Genomic DNA, 22194 nt, shown 5'->3' with positions numbered 1-22194 from the left:
CACGGTCAGTCTGGTGTTCTGGCATCTCGGCAGAGATGCCTCTTAGAACAAAAATGTTCCCTTTCCTGTTAACGCCTCTGCTTAACCGCCAATGAAAGTGCAGCTGGTTGATTTGGGCCATGAAGGCTGTTGCCGTGCCATTGCCACGTTGTGTTGAAAACATGCCGAGAAGAGGTTTTCCCAAACAAAAAGGCGGAGGGCAACAGTTCTCAACTTGTTTGACGAGGAGTGCAGGCTGCTCGCCGTTTTTAAATCTGGTCACTTCATTTGAATGCCGGGTGCTCCAGGGCAGGGTTGGCCTGGCAAGGGGCAAGTACCAGGCACCCGAGGTGTCCTCAGCCAGGCGCCCATCTCTGGGAGGGGAAGAGGCACTTTGGGTGCATCATTTTGCATTCCAGTAAGAGGATACTCTGCCAGAAGTTAATAGCAAATTCCTTGTAATTAATTTGCCTGACGTTCTTCCTGAACAGTTCCCAGGGTTCTATCATTCTTTTCATGCCTTCTTGTGTAATCTGGGATTTTCAGAAGCACAGACACAGCCTCACAGCTTAATTTCATGAAATAGCTTTGCTAAGGGAGAGGGGACAAACGCTGTGGCCCGCAGACCTTTGCTTCTGCTTTAGCCTTTGGAGCAGTCTGCTGCAAAGACCACTGAAACTAATCAGATGTTTTTCTATTAAATTCAATGGCTCCTGGGTCAGAAACCGGCTCACTGATGTCTGAGCACTGATCACTGGGCACTGCTGGCTTCCCATATAACTGTGGTGTAACTGCAGCCCGCTTTGTGAGAGTACATTTACCAGTGCAGGGTTATTAGAGGGAACAGCTTCTGTGTGAAAACAAGGCCAGGGGGTGGTTTATGTTTGAACTCCAATATATTTAAAACTCCCTTTTGTAAAGATAAGGCATATCAGTGACATACTTTGTGCAGATAATGCAGTCCTGGCTCAAAAGCGACATAAATCCATACACTCGACACACAGCTCAGCCGGACGTGTCTGACACATCGTGTATGTGATGGGGACAGAGAGGAGCATCTCATCCTGTGGCCAGAGAAAAGCTGCTGAGCTGGGGTACACCCCAGTGTGTGCTTGAGCACCCCGGTGCTGCACTGTGCCGTGGCCCCTCTCCCGTCCCAAACCCCTGAGCACCCCATCTCCCAGCCTCCGCCGGGCTCACATACCCCTGTGCCCTGCATCCGCCAGGGCAGTGGAGAGCGGCGTTGGCTGTTAGCTCCCAGCCTCAATTAAACGAGAAGGAAGCGCATGGGGAGCAGGGAACGGACAGGCATGTGTCATGTCCATGCTCCTGCACCTCTACTGTGCCCAACACCAGCAAATAGAAAAAAACGAATTCCTTGCAATTAGCAGGGTCCAATTTAACGACACTTGCACATTTACTGTTCCCATGGAGTGATGGGAAGAAAACCCTCTGTAAACTAAAGCCCTTGGACAGAGTTGTTGGCACCCAGGCAGACCTTCTGATGTTCTCAGAAGTGAATGTTCACTGAATTTTCACACAGCGAATGTATGGTATGTGTGGGGTGGGTGTGGGTACATATGCGGGGCGGGGGGGGTGTACATGTCTATGTCTTGTGCATAGCTTAATTTTACTAATATATGCAAACACATTAGGTCTGTGATTATTATGATCTTAATAATCCCCTATTAAGAATCTGCACAAGAAAAGTGAAGTACCAATTTTAATAGTCTAGACCCTGCGTTTTTAGCATGACATCTCTGCGTTGTTCAGGAGCAGTAACAAAGGTCTCCGATGTGCCAACACCCAGTGGCCATGAGGACATCAACAGCAATAACAAGGACTTTATTAAAAGAGGGCAGAGGCCATGGAACTGTACAGGGGAAGAATGCAAACAGCCTGTGAAGATTTATTTTAATTGAACTGCTATAGCAGAAAGGTTGCTATTGTTTTAAATGGTGGGAAAAGTGTCCCAACTTTTAATCATGTTAAAATAGCAGAATCTTTATTTGTTTCACCTAACAGAAAGGCCATCTGCTCTTCACTGCCAAGGAAAGCATAATCCTTTTGGGGATCCTATTGTGGGGCTGGGGACAGCAAGAGATACGGGTAAAATGAAATACACTGGTGGAATACAACTTTATTCAGCCACTGACTAGTCATTTCAGCTTTATTTTTTGTTCTTAGCTCTTGGGAACAGATTAGGAAAAAAGAGGTACGCTTGTCTGTCTGTGCATGTGTTAGCAGTAAAGAAATGTTTTTTTTCTGAATCTCTTTGACATCTCATCTTCTTTAATGATTTAAACTATCATAAATACAAGACAACAATGAGGGAGAATTAACTTCACATTTAGGAGGAAACGGTATGGCCCAGCTGTCTCTGAAGACATTTTGGATGCCAGATTCACTTAGTGTTGAACAGCTGCTTTTAATGGCAAAACGACTTTTGCTTTTTTTCAGATTTAAGTGCAGTGCAGGAGAAACTGATGCAGAAACCTGCGTGTCTCGCAGGTAGCCATGTAGCAGACTGCAGGAACCCCTGCCAGATTGCATCATCTGACAAAGGATTAAACAGAGGCCCCCCATCAAAGTAAATGATCTGTTATTTTTAAGGCTTTCTCCTAATGATGACACATGGGTGCTTTATGATTCAGCAGTTTCCAGGTGATCACATAGCCTTTGAAAGGGGATAAACATCAGTGATTTATGGGGCACGGTGTTGTGTTCTGTGATGTATGCAAAGAGGAGAGCGCCGACACTGAAAGCGCTGTTCACAAAGCCAGCAACTAAACCATTAGAGCTGAACACGCACCATTTGGGTCATTTTCTTTTTCAGCTAAGGAAAGGTGCCACCTGTATTGCGAATCAAAGGAAACGGGAGATGTGGTGTATATGAAAAGGATGGTACACGATGGGACCCGCTGCTCCTACAAAGACGCTTACAGCATCTGCGTGCGGGGAGACTGCTTGGTAAGCTGTTACTGGCTTGTTGCAGAGCTTAGTATTGTGAAAACAATTTAAAGTGGTAGCTTGAGTATTTCTGTCCAAGAATGACTGTTTAAGTAAGTATAATAACGCTTTGGGCAATAAGGAGATTTCATTAGGATTATTGTCACAATATTATGTGTGATATTCACAGTTGCCATCACATTGCATGTGACTCAATTCCAACAGCGCCTACCTACACAAGTAATATTTAATGCAGTGTTTTAAGATGAACTATTACAATTAGCTTTCAATGAAAGCTTTCCCTGCTGAGGTTTAGTGGGCGTGGAATGTACAATGAAATCGGAACTGCAGCAGCTTTCAAGGAAAGTGGTGTTAAGATATGGCTGATGTGCATTCTCTCTGTATTTGATCGTGCTATTTTTAAAAAAATCAATGACAGTTCCTCTAAGTTGAGATCTGCCACAGGTCATCTTCCAACAGAATTAGAGGCTCTGACTTAGCGAAGCACTGGTGGAGGTGCTTATCCTCACATAGATGCTTTGATTCTCCTGGGATTTAAGCATCTGCTTTAAGATAAGCTGAGGCTTAAGAGCTTTTCCTTAACCGTGCTACTTTCCTTCAGTGAGAGGACCCCCGTGAAGCATAATAGAAAAATATAATCACCTGATTGACAGCTACTGTAAGAACTGGAAGTATTAAAATCTGCTTAGATGTTGGTCTTCCAGGAAAATACTACAATTTGTACTTTTGTGCTGAGCAGAAGTCTGGGGTTTGATATCTGAAGTGAAGGCTCATTTGAATGGAAGCGTGGATAAATAAGAATGACTGTTTTTCTCTTCTGTGCACAGAAAGTTGGGTGCGACAGGGTCATAGGTTCCACGAAACAGGAAGATAAGTGTGGTGTTTGTGGAGGAGATAATTCCCACTGCAAAGTGGTGAAAGGAACATTTTCAAGGGTACCAAAGAAACAAGGTCAGTGCATTCAGTGTGTTTTGTCCCGGGGAATTCAGGGTGGTTTTGTTTGAGCTCTTCTGTTTCATGGAAAGTACCAGAGCAATCACAAGTCATTTACAGCATCACTAATTCCAACAAACTCTCTGGACTTTACTTTGAGATGTGTCTAGCATTTGAAAATGAGACTTTTGTCCAGTGGTCAGTTAAGTCTGCTGATATCAGGGCCTGTGCATGCATAGAGGAGGGCTTCAAGTGCTCCATGTCGGAGAGCTACGGACTTATTTGTGCTGCTGATGTCACTCAGCTGCGCCGTCCGAGTCACTGGAGTGCTGCAATAATATGTCGTCATCACTCACTGCCAGCCAGGAGCTCGCATGGTCTCTCTCTGCGGGTACGCACGGCACTCGAAGCCCGTTTCAGTCTGAGGCAAAGTCAGTTTGTTGATGGTACTTAAGGCGTTTTTCTTCGGAGCCAAAGCCCTTTGTCCCTGTTGTGTTCCATCACCTGGCACAGAAACAGGAATGGGAATGATGCTGGATTGGGTTCAGCTTGCTGTAATACACCCTGCTTTTAGAAAATAAGATTTATTTTAAAACCTAAGACAGACTTTTCCTGTTCGTGGCATACTAACCAGTTACTTTCTTTTCAAATACTACAATAAAGGGCACATTAAGATGTTTGAAATTCCTGTTGGTGCGAGACACTTACTTATACAGGAAACAGAGGCCACCAGTCATAATCTTGGTAAGTACGTAACAAGTGGGAAAATTTTCAGTCAGAATATGTTTTTTCAGCTGTTTATTTTTGTCTCTGGAGCCTCACAATGTGTTTATGCATTTGTTTACCCATTATCCTCCCACACCACATACCTCCTTTAAATATGTTAAATTAGGAAACTTGTTTGGCAATTTGTTTTCCCTGTGCTGTATTCCCCAGTGTCCTAACCAGAAGAGCCCTGCATTGGCATGTGCATGCGTGAAAGCTGCTGGAAGAGGAGCTGAATTACATTAAGGGGTGCAACGCATTATCATAGAATCATAGAATCGTTTAGGTTGGAAAAGACCTTTAAGATCATCCAGTCCAACCATTAACCTACACTACCAAGTCCACTCTAAACCAATCAACCAATCGTTATCTTTGTGCGCATCTCTCGTAACGTGCTGCCCATCCTCAGTCATTGCCCAGCCACATCCAAATCCGGTTCAGGTTCTGCCCCATTGCTAACAGTATTGACGCAAGGCTGCCCGATCAATCACGCAGCTTAGAAAGTGATTGAAATCCGCTCCTCGCGGTGCCCCGTATCAACGCGAAGCAGTGTCTAGTAGGCTGTTATTAACTGGAAGTAGATTCACAGCGAATGGCCTGCTAATTGTATCGCGAGTCATCCCGACTTCTCACCAGTGAACGCTTCCCTTGCTGCTCAGTGCAGCCTGGCCCCGGGGATCAGGAGAGCGATCGCTCGCCGATTCAGACAAGGTTCTTCTTTCGGTGTGGGGTAAGCGATACGTGGGGGTCACGAACAGCTTGCTCTCTGTTGAGGCCAGCGCTGAAGGAGCAGGATGCTCAGGTAGCTGCTGGAGAGAGGAGGGAGTTAAAATCTGGTGGTAAATAACAAACAGTCCCTGCTTCTTCTAACACGGAGTGCAAATTTTCCATCTCGGGAGAAAACCCAGAGTCCTTGTACAAAGGTGGCTGAAGTCTCTCTGGCTGAAGGATGGGGCATTGATTACAGCTGAACCAGAGCAATCGGGCGCTGTGCGCAATGGCAGGCGCCTGCAAAGCCGCAGGAGCTTGAGCAGGGCTGTGTCGGTGTCAGGGCTGGATCTGAGCAGCAGAATTAATACCGTTCCTAGCGTCTCTCTCTCGCTGGGGGGCCCCGCTGGGGGTTAGCTCAGTAGCCTTTCTCTCATGGAGCAGGAACAGCCCCCTGAGCTGCCTTACAATGTGTCAAAGAGCTGAGTAGCCGTGGGACCCCTACCAGCTGTCAAATTGGCTCGGATTTGGCCACTGGACTCAGAAGTTGTTAGTCGGGAGCAGGCAGACGGACACACGCAGTGCAGTCGCGCTGGCCTCATTTCTCTGGCAAGGCAGGCTATGAAAAAGAAAAAAAATAGGACAATTGATGTTTCTGGAGCTGATCAGGAAAGCTTTGGCAGTTCAGTGAAACACCTGAAAAGTCTTTCCAAACCTGTGAGGGAACAGCGGGAAAATGCAGACTGGCCTTTTCTGCTTCTTCCACTGCAACAAGAGCAGAAAAAACTCGAGATGAGAAGCAAACCTCTTGTATTCACTTTTCTTCTGTTTTTCCTAGCAATTAAAAATCGTGAAACGGGGAAATTCATTCTAAGCGAAGACAACTATGTGCCTGACTCTAAAGTATTTATTGACATGGGTGTGGAGTGGGAATATCGGAACGATGATGATAGAGAAACTGTGCAGACCATGGGGCCGCTGCGTAATGGAATAGTTATTCTGGTAAGTCAAATGAAAACCATCTTCCATGGAACACAATGTCAGGGTTACAGAGCCATAATGTGCTATAATATATTTTAGATTCCTCTTGTGAGTTACAAGAAGACATCTGCTTCAATTATAAGACAATAGAAGATGTATTTTAATTCCTTTCGCCTAATTCATTGCTCTGTGCAAGGGTTGTTGGAACTCAGGGTTATGTGCTGAGCAACCAACTCTCCTGATTATTTCCTGTGGATGGCCTAGCAAATGGCCACTGCGTAAAGAGTCTCCAGATTACTTGCCATATCTGACATGTGAGCATTAGTTAAAAAAAGGTCAGAATGGTTCATAGCAGATAGATCTAATAGCTCCTCCTCGCATCCGTGTTTTGAAAATGTATCCTGCAAAGGCAGATGCAGGATTCTTGTGCTTCCAGGCTCACTTGGTCAGGTCACAGCCAGTTCTGCAGTTCCCAGACACAACGACTATATTCTTTTTTCATTGCAAACCAGCAAATGATAGACTAAAATGAGGAGGGGTAGGCTGATTCAGAATCCCTCTGAAAGCAGCTGTAATGTGTTGATCTACACCAGCTGAATGTCAAAGGAGGAATAAATATGTTTTCAAAGAACCGATATTTTGCACTTTATTCACATTAAGTTCCATTTTCTTGCATTTGTCTTAGTGCAGTGTGATAGCAAAAACTCTTTCCAAATAGTTTAAATTTCTGTCAGGATTAAGTAACAAGCTTCACAGAATTCCAGGATTATCATAAGAATATTTGTGTTTTATCAGAAATATAAGCAATTTTCTTCACCACTTTCAGTTATCTGTGCATTTGAATTTGCCTTGTCTTTTCGTGGAACTATCCATGATCATTTTAGTACAACATTTCCTTCCTTTATGATGGGATATGGAAAAAATTTAGTATCGTGAAGTCAGTCCAATGCTGGCAAGAAAACTCACTCTAAATCAACAACAGTCTTTCTTAATATGCAGTTTAGAAACTCTGTGTCATAAGGATAGAGATAGTTTTTCATCAGGGGAAAAAAAAATGTGTTGAGTGCAGCTAAAAGGTTTAAATCCCTCTGGGGATGTTTTTATATCTGAGCCACGGTGTTTGCTATTTCACGTCATCTCACATAGCTTCTGATATCAGTCTTTCAAATCTTTTTTCCTTACATCTGTTTTGCTTACTAGGTGATTCCTCACGGTGGTGCCAAGATATCTTTGACTTACAAGTACATGATCCATGAAGATTCCTTGAATGTAGATAACAATAATGTTTTGGAAGAGGACTCGGTGTCATATGAATGGGCTTTGAAGAAATGGTCCCAATGTTCAAAACCTTGTGGAGGAGGTAAAAACAAACCCCCAAAGTATTCAAAATTAATTAAGAGAAAACTGAAAGAACAAACACCATGTGTGGAATTCATTGCCAGAAGATATTAGGGAGACCAGGAGTATGGGAGGGTTTTATTTAAGTCAAGAAATAGATAAATGAATAATGAATGGAGTTAAAAATCTGACTTAAATGGTTTTGGGGGGCAGATCTAGGGTGGCTCGTTTCTGATTTATGTTTACGAAACTGAAAAATTGTACAAATGTGCAAGATTGGGATGAGGGTCTCCAAGCTGCAGGAGTGCCAAACCTCAAGGTGCCACGGGACAGCACTTAGTAAATCTGCGTCCTGTGATGTGGACCTTGCAATGGGAAGACCCTTGCTTTTGGGGACAGATATATACCCAAAATGTATGTGCAGATGTATAATGTATCACCAGGCCGATGGGCAGGCTGCAGCCCCTGGATGTGGCTCTGCGGGTTTGCAGAATGTTTTTGAAGTGGTAGGTGTTACTGTTTTTCTCATCATAGCCTGTAGTGAAAAATAAAGGGGATGAGCAATTCTGGGTGCTAAATCTACACGAATAAGTGTTTATTCAGTGCAATTTACAGTTGCTTTTGTAGCGCGTTCACCTGTAGTTCCAGCTGCAACCTTTGACAGTGTATGTGCAGTTTGTTTGAAACCTGAGTCCTGCGTAAGAACTACCAGTACTGAAAATAAGAGGAGTGTCTTTCTTCAGGCTACCAGTTCACAAAATACGGCTGCCGGAGGAAGACAGACCACAAGATGGTTCATCGGAGTTACTGCGAGCTGATCCAAAAGCCCAAGCCCATTCGCAGGGTGTGCAATCTCCAGGAGTGCTCCCAGCCCATGTAAGCATCGCTGCGCTAGGCGCTGTACCCAGCTAGCACCTGGCAGCTGAAAGACGGTGACTTAAGCTTCACCTCCGTGCGTCGTTACGGAGACTGTCGTGGTTTAGCCCCAGCCAGCAACTAAGCACCACGCAGCCGCTCGCTCACTCCCCCTACCCCGATGGGATGGGGGAGAGAATTGGAGGAGTAAGAGTGAGAAACACTCCTGGGCTGAGATAAGAACAGTTTAATAATTGAAATAAAGTAAAATAGTAATGCTAATAGTAACAGTATAATAATGATAATAATAATAATGATACACGAAGCAAGTGATGCACAATGCAATTGCTCACCACCCGCCGACCGATACCCAGACAGTTCCCGAGCAGCGATCGCTGCTCCCCGGCCAACCCCCCCCAGTTTCTATACTGAGCATGACGTCATATGGTATGGAATAGCCCTTTGGTCAGTTTGGATCAACTATTCTGGCTGTGCCCCCTCCCAGTTTCTTGTGCGCCTGGCAGAGCATGGGAAGCTGAAAAAGTCCTTGACTAGCATAAGCAGTACTCAGCAACAACTACAAACATCAGCCTGTTATCAACATTCTTCTCCTACTAAATCCAAAACACAGCACTATGCCTGCTGTTAGGAAGAAAATTAACTCTATCCCAGCCGAAACCAGGACAGAGACCCAGGACTGTGAGGATGTGATGCTATATTCTGCTTGTAGCAATACTATTTCTGGGACTGCTGGTTCCTATTACTTCTGAAATAAGTTGGATTAGGAAAGAAGTGCTGTCTTGATCCAGACATTTGTGTTCAGGCCATCTTGAGGTAATAAAAAAATAAACATAAATTCATTTTATACCAGTTGATTTTACATGGTGTGAATCAACCATGTAAGAACAAATTTAGAGAGTGCTATATAAGGAAACCAAAGTCATACAGCCTCTCAAATCCAAATCTTCTGAAAGTTCACAGCATATTTTTGAACATTTAAACACAGGGAAAAATATTTGGCCTGTTAGATTTCTGTGGCTGCCCTCGTACAGCATGGTATGCCTCTTGTACCTTCATCTTTGCTATGCATAGTCAAGTGTTATAAATATTCTAATTTACATTTTACAGGTGCTTTGTTTGACTGGCAGCGGGTTACTCCTGCCACATGTAGGACTCCTATATTCCTCATGTTGCTACTGCGACAAGAAAGGAGTATGTCGATCCCAGCTTTTGTCTCTGGGGACCAAGTCTAGATTCCAGGAAGCAGAGAAAATAAGTAGAACATGCCACACGATATTTCCTAACTTCCTTTCAAAAAAGTTTTGAAAGAGAGAAAAGTCAAGAGACTGTGCCCCATAAACTCAGCATGGGTCAGGGTTTAACATTTATTTATTGGAAAACTGAAGTAATGACCTAACCATATCTCAGGCTCTCTGGAAAGAACTATATTCTTTCAGCTGCAAATATAATTGGACCCAGGTACCACAAAGACTCAATAGGATCCAAAATTGTAGTTGGATTCCTGAATGTTTCAGTCACCTCCGTTTCCACAGAATGGCATTGGAGCATTTTGCACTTGTACATAGGAGAGGCAATTATTTAAGAGATTTTACGAAGCTCTGTGACACCCTCTACACTAATATGCTACTTCTTCAGTGCTGGGAAAAAATCATCTTTGTCTCAGAAATCACTTTAGGATTCAAGGCTTTGTGCTCCACAGTGCTCACCTTCCAGCTGTGTAATTTCAATAGGCTACAACGAGAAAGTTGGGTGAAATTGCCACTTGGCTTTTTGTTTAGCTTGAGCGTTTAGTGCATTGCCTTGTGCCCATGCTATTTCTTGACTATAAACCCAGGATTTTATGAGTACTTTAGGACAATTGCTTCAAACTCAGGATATTTCTTCAGACTGTATATATTTTTTGGTTAAGTTTATCCCATGAATACTATTTACATTGAACAGTATTTCCTTCTTGGAGATCTCTGCATTCTGTAACTATTTATAGACTGCTGCATATCTTCACTTGCTTGATTATAACCAAGCTTTCAGTAGTCTACATAGATTTCCTCTGGTCCTGTCTGTCCTGTTGCTCTTCTCTAAGTTCCTTACAATTTGTAGCTGTAATTCTTGAGCCAGTTTGGATGATCAGCGAAGTTTTCAGCTGTGCCACATTGCAAACCATACGTTTCATTTTTCAGTGGCCAAACTGATTTACACGTTATGAACTCAGACCTTCTGATTTTCAGTGGAGTGTTGCCTTCCCCCAAGCCCAACATTTATGACGCTGAGGACCCCGATTTAGAATCATAGAATCATAGAATCATCTAGGTTGGAAAAGACCTTTAAGATCATCCAGTCCAACCATTAACCTACACTACCAAGCCCACTCTAGACTAATCAAGGGTAGACCAGACTAAACCATATCCCGAAGTGCCACATCTACCCGTTTTTTAAACGCCTCCAGGGATGGTGACTCCACCACCTCTCTGGGCAGCCTGTTCCAATGCCTGACCACCCTTTCCGTAAAGAAATTTTTCCTAATTTCCAGTCTAAACCTCCCCTGGCGCAGCTTAAGCCCATTTCCTCTTGTCCTATCGCTAGCTACTTGGGAGAAGAGACCAACACCCACCTCACTACAACCTCCTTTCAGGTAGTTGTAGAGAGCGATAAGGTCTCCCCTCAGCCTCCTCTTTTCCAGGCTAAACAACCCCAGTTCCCTCAGCTGCTCCTCATAAGACTTGTTCTCCAGACCCTTCACCAGCTTCGTTGCCCGCCTCTGAACACGCTCCAGCACCTCAATGTCTTTCTTGTAGTGAGGGGCCCAAAACTGGACACAGTATTCCAGGTGCGGCCTCACCAGCGCCGAGTACAGGGGGACAATCACCTCCCTGCTCCTGCTGGCCACAGCATTCCTGATACAAGCCAGGATGCTGTTGGCCTTCTTGGCCACCTGGGCACACTGCTGGCTCATGTTCAGCCGGCTATCTACTAACACCCCCAGGTCCTTTTCGGCCAGGCAGCTTTCCAGCCACTCCTCCCCAAGCCTGTAGCGCTGCATGGGGTTGTTGTGACCGAAGTGCAGGACCCGGCACTTGGCCTTGTTGAACCTCATACAGTTGGCCACGGCCCATCGATCCAGTCTGTCCAGGTCCCTCTGCAGGGCCATCCTACCCTCGAGCAGATCGACACTCCCACCCAGTTTGGTGTCGTCTGCAAACTTACTGAGGGTGCACTCGATCCCCTCATCCAGATCATTGATAAAGATATTGAACAAGACTGGCCCTAAAACAGAGCCCTGGGGAACACCGCTCGTGACCGGCCGCCAACTGGACTTAACACCATTTATCACTACTCTCTGGGCTCGGCCACCCAACCAGTTCTTTACCCAGCGAAGAGTATGCCTGTCTAAGCCGTGAGCTGCCAGCTTCCCGAGGAGGATATTATGCGAGACGGTGTCAAAAGCTTTGCTAAAGTCGAGGTAGATGACATCCACAAGGTAGATGACATCCACATTTGCCCAAGCTTAGCACACAGAGCACTGACAGTGTAGCTGGGTTTGCCAGTGCTTCAGCAGACAGTGTCTAGCATGGCCAGGGATACGGTCTGTGGAGTATCCAGACATGGGCCAGGCTGGAGCTGCATTTCTAGCCCAGATGTTTTGGATTCACTCCTGTGGGAACCAGCTGTGGGGGTGGCTGGTGCATGCTACATTATGAGACAAGGCACAGCTCATGCACCAAGACCTGGGAAGCTCAGCAGCACCCTTGGGCAGCTGCTTTTGACATAAAAACTACCATATTTTTATGCGCAGTCTTGGGAGGGCCAGCTTAAAATCAAAGCAAATGAAGCAAAGTAAGAATAATGCTTATCTCAGAGATAATGAGAAAGAGTAATTTTGAGGTCTTATTACTGATTTTTCAGGGACACAGTCAAATAACCCTCACCATAACTGCTTATGGTTTTTCATATCTTCTTTTTCCATATCAGAACTAATACTAACATCCTGTTAAACCTGTGTTTGAGAGTTACAGTTCAACAGACAGTTTGAATTCACCTAATTTAGGAGAGAGAGAATTTTGCTCAACTTGTTCTCTTTTCACTAACCCAGATGGGTTACAGGAGAATGGGAGCCTTGCAGCAAAAGTTGTGGGAAAACAGGATATCAAGTACGATCTGTCCGATGTATCCAACCCCTACACGATAATACAAATCGGTCCGTTCATACCAAGTACTGCAACAACAACCGTCCAGAAGGCAGGAGGCCTTGCAACCGGGAGCTTTGCCCAGCACAGTGGAGAACAGGACCCTGGTCACAGGTCAGTCTCTTTCTGGAAGTCTCAAGCAACTAATCTCTTACAATGCAGGGGAGAAAATCTTGGCGTTTGTTCTGTGCTTTCTATTCAAATGCATCGACACAATCAGCTAATGGCTACACAGAGGGTGTATTGCTTCCGCTGCTACTAATGCCACAGGAAGTGAGTTAGACGGAGAGATGGTGGTAGTGAAACCGCCAGCAAAGCCATCCTGCAGTGGTGCTGGATGATCCAGACCCTGTGAGCCACCCATATAAGATGTCAGCATCAGGAAAGCCGACTTCTACCTGCTCTTTGTTCTGCACACAGTCATTTACCTGTTGCCTTAAGCTGAGAGGCAATTCATTCTTTTATCACTGTTTTATTTTCTTTCAAGTAAAGAAGACTTTAAAGTCTTCAGACACTGTGATGAAGGGCACCTAAGGAAGTTAGGCACCAACACTCGTGGAGAGTCAAAGGTGCGAGCATCTTCGATGTAAAGGCCTTCAGCAGATTTAGCTGCTCGGCCTCATAAGGTTCTGTCCATAACCCAAAGGACAGAGTTTTGCACCTAGTTTACTATGGAAATACAGGGCACCTATTCATGAACCTTTTTGGTTTGTCATTGCTATAGGCAAAACAGGATTCAGTCACTCCCATAACAAGTGTCAAGAGCAGGGCATTTTGTGCTTTTCATCCCTGGCTCTTTGGCTAACTCGCTGTGGGAGCAAGAAGTGCAATGCCACTGTGCACAGACTATTTCTTGCTAAAGTATTTACTAGCCCAATAAGAAGCTCCACCTATTCATATTTGCAAACCTTTGCAGTCGTCAAAAGGCAAGAAAGGCGAGTAGAATATTGCAACATTAAATTGTTATAATTTTAATACATGGGATCCTTACAGTTCATCTCAGCATTTCTCCATTACATTGTTTAAAAAGCGTGGCTGCATTTGGAGATACAACATTTTATTTTGGAACTGTGCCACGCAAATAAGCACAAACAATTTTTATCCTCACTGGGTTGAATAGGTGTCACAAGCAATGCCGTCCCTGGTGCACACTGTGAATAGATGCCTCACATTTACAGTTGGTCCTTGCTCAGACCATAAGCTCTTTCTTGGGGTGTTTCATAATTACTGGTATACCACAAAAAGCAGTGGTTCTCCCTCTTGCTTAGTTATTGTAGGTACTGTGGTGGTTCCAATAATGTACCATGTCAGCTCAAATCAAGGGCAGTGGTATAAAATTTAAAAACTAATTTCTAATCCGTTGTTTCCAAAGGGTGGCTGGGGGGTCTAACTGGCGCATCTCCTTTCAGTGCTCTGTCAGCTGTGGCAATGGCACGCAGGATCGCCCGGTCCTGTGCCGGACCAGGGACAATGCTATTGGCCTTTGTAAAGAAAATAAGCCGGAGACCGTAAGGATTTGCAGACTACCTCCATGTCCAAGTAAGTGCTTGTCTTCTTCAGTATATACTGAAGTATATACTACTAGCTGAAAAAACTTACGTTGATTGTATTTATTTGAAATGCCTTCATCGAATTTATACGTGTGTGCTACGTCTGCCTGGGGTGGCAGTTCCCCATAGCCCCGGTTTTGAGCAGACTTTCCAAATCACAGAAGGCTTTGGGTTGGAAGGGACCTTTAGAGGTCATCTAGCCCAACCCCCTGCAGTGAGCAGGGAAAATGCAGAGCTGTTGTGTGGCTGATGGGCTTCCTGGGCCTGTGGCTGTTCTCTTCTCACGGTGGGGAGCACCGCTTGCCCCAGGCAGCATGAGAGGCTGGGGCAGACCACAGCACAGCGGTGATGGCTGGATCCGGCCAGCAGACGACAGCTGCCCCGGGTGAGAAGCACTGAGACGTGCTGGGCTGGGCAAGAGGCTGCTGGGTTGCGGCTAATCAAGGGCATCACGTATAAAGACGCCTCTTTGCTTTACCCACCTTCAGCGACAGTCCCAGGCTTCTTTTCCATTCTGTCAAGCACAAGTTATCTTCAGGGGCTATCTAATTCAATTTTTTTTAAGCTATTATAAATTTGTTCCTACTTAATCCAGGACACTAATGCCTTTATCCTTGTTAGCTTTTCAGCTGTTTGCAAATGGTACTTGTGAGATCATTTTACATACTGCTGTTATTAAGTAATTCGTAATTTTCTTCTATTCCTGATGTGTTTCTCAGGGTAGCTTTTGATTCCTAATTAATTAGAAACAAGCTGTCAATTACGGTCTCCAATACAAAGATTTTAAAGAGGCAGTATACCTAAACTAGACTGGATGTATCTTAGGACATACTTAGCGCTGCTGTGAGAAGTACTGCTGGAGAACTGGCCTTCAGGCTGTCTTCAGCGTTGGCCAGCAAGTGCTGGGCCCAAGTTGTAGCAAACTGGCAAAACAACACCCTCTGCCCAAAACTACACAGCCTGGTCATAATCCCCCCAGGCTCCTTCACCGCTGGAGCCCACCCACTCTCTTAGCTTACCCGCTTCTGACAGGTCAACTACTTAATGCTAACATATGTTGTGTTACATCTTTTTTTTTTCCTCTATTCAAGGAAACGTTTCTGATCCTTCAAAGAAAACCTACATGATACAGTGGCTGTCAAGACCTGATCCAGACTACCCCATCCAGAAAATATCTTCAAGTAAAAGACCCATTTATAACTCTGCCTTTGCCCTTAAATGCATGCCACATCGAATGTGGACTTTGCCTTTTGCTCTCTTCTTCTCTCTATGCGGAAAGTTCCCTTGACTTTGCCAAGTTTAAATCTTGGGCTGAATCTTTTTTTCACACCAGGCACTTGGTGCTCGGTGTCTTTCTTCTCTGGAGCTTGCATAGCACTGGTGATGGAGGTCTTGAAGTGTTGGATGTGTGAAGTTGGATCTCCACAGTATGTTGCAGTCCTCTGAAAGGGAGCTGGGATCGGTTTGCTTGTTGCTTGGTGATGGTGAAAAAAGGCTCGTACTGGTTCATGATGTTCAGTTTGATAGCAAAACTGAGAACTTATTGTGAATGTGATCACATCACAATAATGACACCTTGTAGTGCTAAAGTTCTCCTTTATCTAAGAACCCTAAATCTCGTAACTCTCTAGTTTCAGTTCGCTGACAGGGTAGTCTGATGAGTGAAAGAATTTTTGCATTCCATTTTCCTTTGCAGTACCGTTGCTTTACTCACCCTTGCTGCTCATTTTTTATTCCTGACCCTCACATTTATGTTTGTAACCCGTGGAGGGCTCACTGGGAAGCAGAAGCTCAGTTTCTGTCGGTACTTTCCGTGCTGCTATGATGCCGTCCGCTCTCGCCAAACTCCTGGTGGTGGTTTGAAATATTTTTCCTTGAGAAAAGCTGCATTCCTTTTTCCCGTCGCACAATTTTTGCCAGTTTTGCGTACTTTCACTTTAGAAACAAAACCGAAGCAGAACAGGCGTGGTCCACGTTGAAGGTTGTGTGGTGGTGTTTTTCTTAACCTGGCGGAGGCAATATGATGTTTTCATCGCCTACGATGTCTCCAGCTGCTCAGCGCAGAGCTGTTTATACTCATTACATCTTTGGTCTTTTTTCACCATGTGCATGTCTGACTTGACTGGTACGGTTGTATGTGTGCGTGTGTGTGTATGCTCTATAGATGTGTCAACTGGCAAACATAACAGTGTGAACTACTACAGAATTACCTCAATTTTTATTGCTTTTTTTGCTTAGAAGAAGAATTTTAGAAAAATGCCTTAATGTTGAAATGTAAATGGCATTAATTTACCAGATCCAGCTTTAAATATAAACAGTACACTGGTACCTTGAGTTAATCTTCATATGGAGTGTTTTTACTTGAATGATAACTATTGGAAGGCAGTAAATTTAATCTGAGATTAATTTGCACAGTGCATATCCATATCTTCATCAAGACAGGATTGTGACCTGACTTACTGAAATTTAACTGGAATTCTTGCTTCACCTTCCATGTTTGTGTTAAAGATTTGGAATTCACAAGTCATAAACCTGTTTGTGACAGTCAGTACCAATAGTAGAAGCGTATCAACTTTAAAACCGCAGTCTTGGAGCAAATTACGACCTTATTGCATTGATCATATTTCTTGGAAAAGTGGCATTTTTGAATCTTTGGGTCGTCAACAGTGTAGCACTTCAAACTTGTCATTATCATGTGATCACATATTTAAATTTTGCTGTTAATATGATAATTTCCTGAAACATGTTAACAATTTACATGACAAGGTGAAAAAGCAAAGACACGTATCTGGCACTGAATACTGTTATGTAAAATAATCGGTGTTTAACTGTATAAATATATTCATGACTGTTACCTTTAAATAGACAATGTTTAGTGATGTTTCAAGAGATGGGTGGCTATAGAGAATGGTGCAATAAGGTATCTGGGCATTGTGCACTATGTCTATATGCACTTTGGTTTATCAGGGATATTTTATTAGTGTTTTGTATGTATTTAACATAATATTAAAGATGTGCCAATTCAGTTTGCTTTTCAATATTTTTTTATGAGACTAATGTGTACCAAAGTGACTGTGAAACTGATTTATTTTTTTCTTACTGATGTTTTGAAGATATACTTCCAGTCTGTCATGCATACTGCAAGTAAAAATAAATAAAAGTTCAGCAAATCTGGATATTTTGGTTTGGATAGAGGATAAAAATTTCATTCTGACATTCATAAGTTACACAGTTTATTGATATAATTTATCAGCTGTCACTAAACATATTACATAATGCAGTTTTATTTTCATGTATTTTTAAGCTTGACCTTACGTATTTTTGATAGGAAAAAAAGGCATTTTTCTAAAGGTGCTTTTAGTGATTCTTGCAAAGCCAAGAACAGATCTGCCTTGTTGAAACTACATTTAAATGTTACATCTGTTGGCTTTTATTTTGCGAGCCATTTGGAGAAGCTTGCATTAAGGTCATGCAACACAGGGCAAAATGTTCAAAGGGGACTCTACGTGGTATGTAAAAATATATATAAAGCTGCATAGGCACATGCAGTCCTTTGTACAGAGTTGTGCATGCAGATATGAAGAGTTCCAGCTCTTAAAGACTGGTTTGAAAATGTCTCCAAACCCAAGGTACTATTCTTAGGTTCCGAAGGAAGGAGTTGTTCTTTATTTCCAGCAGCATCTCAGTTTAGCATTTGAGAAATATGAAAATGAATTGACGCATTTGAAAATAGGAACCAGAATTTCAGTTTTCTGTAACAAATGCAGCAATCAGGGCATAAATACAATGCAAGGAAGCTGTTTCCACCTTCCTCAGCCAGCACTAGCATTTTAAAGCAGCAGCAACAGTTATTAGTTTATTTTAGACTGATATGTTTGCCAATTAAACACCTATAATGCCCTATTTTGTTAACTGAGGATGAGTGGAAGAGGCAACACCTACACCTTCTGAGTTCACTTGATATCTCTGAATCTGCTCTGGTTCTCTACTTTGCTGCAAGGGTGCTGACAGGGTAAGTCAGTGTTCATAGCAGGACGGTGAAGTACGAGCTCCAGTAACACGCTGACTTGAGTGCACTGTCTGCCATCGGGTACGCTCTAAATAAAGGCGAGTAATTGGAGTTACTCATCCTTTACTGTAAGAGTAGGTGGAGATGTAGTAAGAGCAGGGAGAGAGGCAGAAGTGATTTCATCTCTGACTCTGCACTCTGGTCACAGAGAAAATATTTTGTTACTGTTTATGCCAAGTGTTGGTCACGCTGCCTTTCCCCTCAGCCCTCTCCTCTCCTGCAAGCCCTCCGACTCCTCTTTCTTTCAGCATGGGCTGCGTGTTGGGATTTTTCCTTCACTGCAGTTCCCAATAGTTCCTGCCCTCCATCACTTCAGCCTGGAGGCCCAGGAGCTGTAGAGCATGTACGTAGGACAGAGGACAGGTAGCTTTGTCTCCAAGGAGCCTCCGAACCCCTCACCATCCATCCACCGCCAATCTTTATCTCCAAGGAGCCTCCGAACCCCTCACCATCCATCCACCGCCGATTCATATGGTCCTCTACCTCCTCTGAGCAAAAATCACAAGGGCTTGAGTAATCTCTGAGTAGGCTTCTGTTTATGTTTCTCAGACAGTAATACAGTTTGACCCATTCACCTTTAATGCCTTCGCTTTCATTTTGCCACTTGTATTTCAGCAAGATGAGGAGCTGCCGTAACACCTCTATTATAGTGCAGATTGCCATAACAGCTATCAACAGCTTAAAACCTATTGATTATCGTTCTTGCTCTTTTATTGCAGTTTTCCAGTCAGTGACACAAAAACTGGGACTTGTTACTGCATCTCCCAGTCATCAATGAACTGGCTTGGCTCCATTGCAATGGAGTTTGTTGTTCTGAAAGTATCAGCTCCCTTTTAGGAGGAGGAGAAAAGCCTTATGCTAAATGCACCACTTTTCTCTTGAGCAAGGGACATGCGCAGGCAATGCTGCTGTTTTCAGAATAGAGGTGCCTAGCAAAAATATCACAGCAATGGGAGATGGATTAATTCTGAGAGTTACACGGTACACATTGAAATAAGACTTGACTTTCTCGAGACAGTCAAAACAAATACAAATTACCCTGACCATGGCTAGTCACTGTTAGATTGCAGAAAAGCATTAAAAGGAGTGAAGCGGGAGGAAAAAAGATTCCTCAATATAAACCTTGATGACTTTCTGGGGGTTTAATGTTGCTTTAGCAACAACATGGCATTGTTGGTGTCTTTCGAACTCTAAGCCAAGGCAGGAACGCAATTCGTCATGGCTGCACGGTCTTCAGGGTAGCACTTCCAGAATGCGAAGCCAAAAATCAGAGTGTTAGGGTCTATAGCGTGGATGGGGGTGGTACGAACAGTTCAGATCAGCTTTTGCATCCCTTGAAGCGAGTTGAGTTTTAGGTTTAATGTTAAGCCTGCTTCTGCTTATAGAAGGCTCATTTGCCAGTTTCCCATCCCACTTTAAATACCAAACCCTCTGCCCACTGCCAAAGCTTCAGCTGTGTTTCTTTTTCTGATTAATGTGAAGCTGCTCTTTATTTATCTGTTCCCTTTTTCTCTTTCAGAAGATCATTGTCAAGGAGACAAGTCAATGTTTTGTCGCATGGAGGTTCTCTCTCGTTACTGCTCGATTCCCGGTTACAATAAGCTGTGTTGCAAGTCCTGTAATATGTACAGCAACATAACAGAGGACGACAATGTAACTGATTCCAACGTAAATAAGAATAATGTCATTGAGGAGGAGCTCCTGACAACCCTCAGCCCTTCCACGGGAGTGTCCACCACACAGTCTGCCACCAGCCCTCCTCTTGTTTCCAAAACACGTGCACCTCCTTCCAATGCAACCGAGGAGCACCCAGAAATCAATGCAGTGGATGTTCCCTATAAAATCGATGGGTTGGATAACGAAGTATCACAGCACAACATCATTACACGGAGGAGGATACTTTATGAAAGGACGAGGAATCAAAGAATTCAGGAGCTGATTGCTGAGAAGAGGAAAAAAGAGACTCTTAGAAAATAAACTAAAAAGGAAATATGGCACAAACCACATTTTTCTCTTATAGAGATGTTAGCAACATCATACTATTGCCCATGTCGTAGAGACTAAAAATGGGGAAAAAAAATCAAAGTGGTGCTATAGTGGAGATGGCAAATTCTAAAGCCTACTATAAATGGAAATGACAGATTGTTTCGTAAGTGCTAATCTGAACACTTTGACGGCTAGGTTTACAGGGTACGGTAGAGTATTAGTGCAATATCATTACATCGGTTTCACTGAATCCAAACAAACCGTAACACCTAGGCCAGGTTAGCAGGTTTCTTGTGTATGGACTCTTTTAAGTCTTCTATGCCTGTGTAAAAACGGCTTGGGAACAGTAATGGGAGTTACAATTAGGATGGAGGAAAACAGTCCCAAGACATAATAAATCCCTTTAACACTGACAAGCAGGTGGTCAGCAATCCGTGATGCTTCTGTGCATTGCATAAACCTGGGCAGTAGTTCAGCCCCCAGTTCAGGAAGGTACTTAAGGACGGGCCAGACCAAGTGTAGCTGACTTCGGTAGAGCTGCTCCTGTGGTTACAGCTAGGCATGTGCTTATGTAGCTTTCTTAACGGGGACTGCGCAAGAAAATATATAGAAAATCCTGTAGCCATATATTTATGTGTAAATTAAAAACTGGCAAACAATAGTTTACATATTTCCATAAACAATTTCAAAGGATTCTCCGAAACTTTTGAATACATGCAAGACATTTAGTAGGGTAGATCCGGCCAACTTGGACTGACAACATCCTAGTCTTTCTGTTTACAATTATCCATATGTTTGATAGTCTTTAAGTTCCTGTAATGCAACAGCCTCAGTGATCTTTGTTGGTTGGTGCTTTTTTTATTGGTCTGATTTTTTTTCTACCCACATACTGTTTAACTTAAAGATGACTGGATTCTTGTTGCCTTTTCTTTGGTGCTTTGTTAAGAAAACATTTTTTTTTTCTCCCATAAGATGAGATTATTTTGGAGAAAATAATTTTGTATTATCTTCCTTTCCTTAGGACAGCTTTATTGGTGCAGAAGTGAACTATTGTTTGCTGTGCCCTTACATATACATGTACATCCACACACACATGCACTCACAGTACCAGGTCTGCTAGAAACTTTAAGATGTGTAACCTGACAACCCTTTGAGTACATCCTTTCCCCTCAGGGTCATCATGGTTTTCGTAAGTCATTTTGAATTCCTGGCTGGAGATCAGAAGATGAATTCAGCTTGGCTCTAATGCCGCAGAGACAGGGAGCGCGCGCTGGTTCCTGCTGCGGGTGGCATCTGAGCATTTTTTCTCCTGTCTCCTGTCTTGGACTCTGCCATTTGTTTCCTCTTTGCTGGTAAACCTCCTACAGAGACCAGGACTTCCCTGAAATCCTTCTTTTACCACTAGGTAGGTCTGATGGCTTCTAGTTCAGATTTTCCAGTCTGAGAGTAAGATCTCATCCTTCAGCCAGAACTGGTCTTAGTTTGAAGCAGCGCCAGTAATAAGCCTGTATATACAGTCAAATAATTATTGGAAATGTGCTGAGTTTCCAGCAATGTGTAAGCTCTTCTATGGCCCAGCTGCTGGCAAAAAGCTTCAGAGGTATTGCAAAGTGAACCACATATGGCTTCCTGCAGCCCTGCCTTCTGCCCTCGACCACCACAGCTGAATGAGCTGCCCAGTCTCCTCTTCAGAACACGCGAGTGCTGCTGGAAAGGAGGCGAGAGCCTGCAGGAGCAGCAGTCTTTGCAACTGAGATGTTGAACTGTTCTGGCCTGAGCTGTGGCCCGAAGTCTCTGAAGGACAAGACCTGGTATAAGAAAAATACTTTGTGGAGATACTAGCCAAAGCAGAGAAGGA

At 43.7% G+C, this 22194-nt stretch overlaps 1 protein-coding gene across 1 annotated transcript in view; it reads left to right on the top strand.

The window, feature by feature from the left end:
* ADAMTS2 (ADAM metallopeptidase with thrombospondin type 1 motif 2) overlaps nucleotides 1-20327 on the top strand; it is a 188521-nt gene extending 168194 nt beyond the window's left edge. The window contains exons 13-22 of the mRNA XM_075715199.1: nucleotides 2816-2949; nucleotides 3777-3900; nucleotides 4546-4626; nucleotides 6194-6357; nucleotides 7537-7696; nucleotides 8418-8550; nucleotides 12638-12845; nucleotides 14141-14270; nucleotides 15373-15462; nucleotides 19870-20327. Of these exons, the coding sequence (XP_075571314.1) occupies nucleotides 2816-2949; nucleotides 3777-3900; nucleotides 4546-4626; nucleotides 6194-6357; nucleotides 7537-7696; nucleotides 8418-8550; nucleotides 12638-12845; nucleotides 14141-14270; nucleotides 15373-15462; nucleotides 19870-20327 (1682 nt within the window). The remainder of the gene's footprint in view (nucleotides 1-2815; nucleotides 2950-3776; nucleotides 3901-4545; nucleotides 4627-6193; nucleotides 6358-7536; nucleotides 7697-8417; nucleotides 8551-12637; nucleotides 12846-14140; nucleotides 14271-15372; nucleotides 15463-19869) is intronic.
* Nucleotides 20328-22194: the final 1867 nt, after the last annotated feature.

The sequence above is a fragment of the Pelecanus crispus genome, chromosome 8 (assembly GCF_030463565.1).
Source record: "Pelecanus crispus isolate bPelCri1 chromosome 8, bPelCri1.pri, whole genome shotgun sequence".
In the NCBI taxonomy this organism is placed as follows: domain Eukaryota; kingdom Metazoa; phylum Chordata; class Aves; order Pelecaniformes; family Pelecanidae; genus Pelecanus; species Pelecanus crispus.
This window is presented reverse-complemented; position numbering and strand designations above follow the sequence as displayed.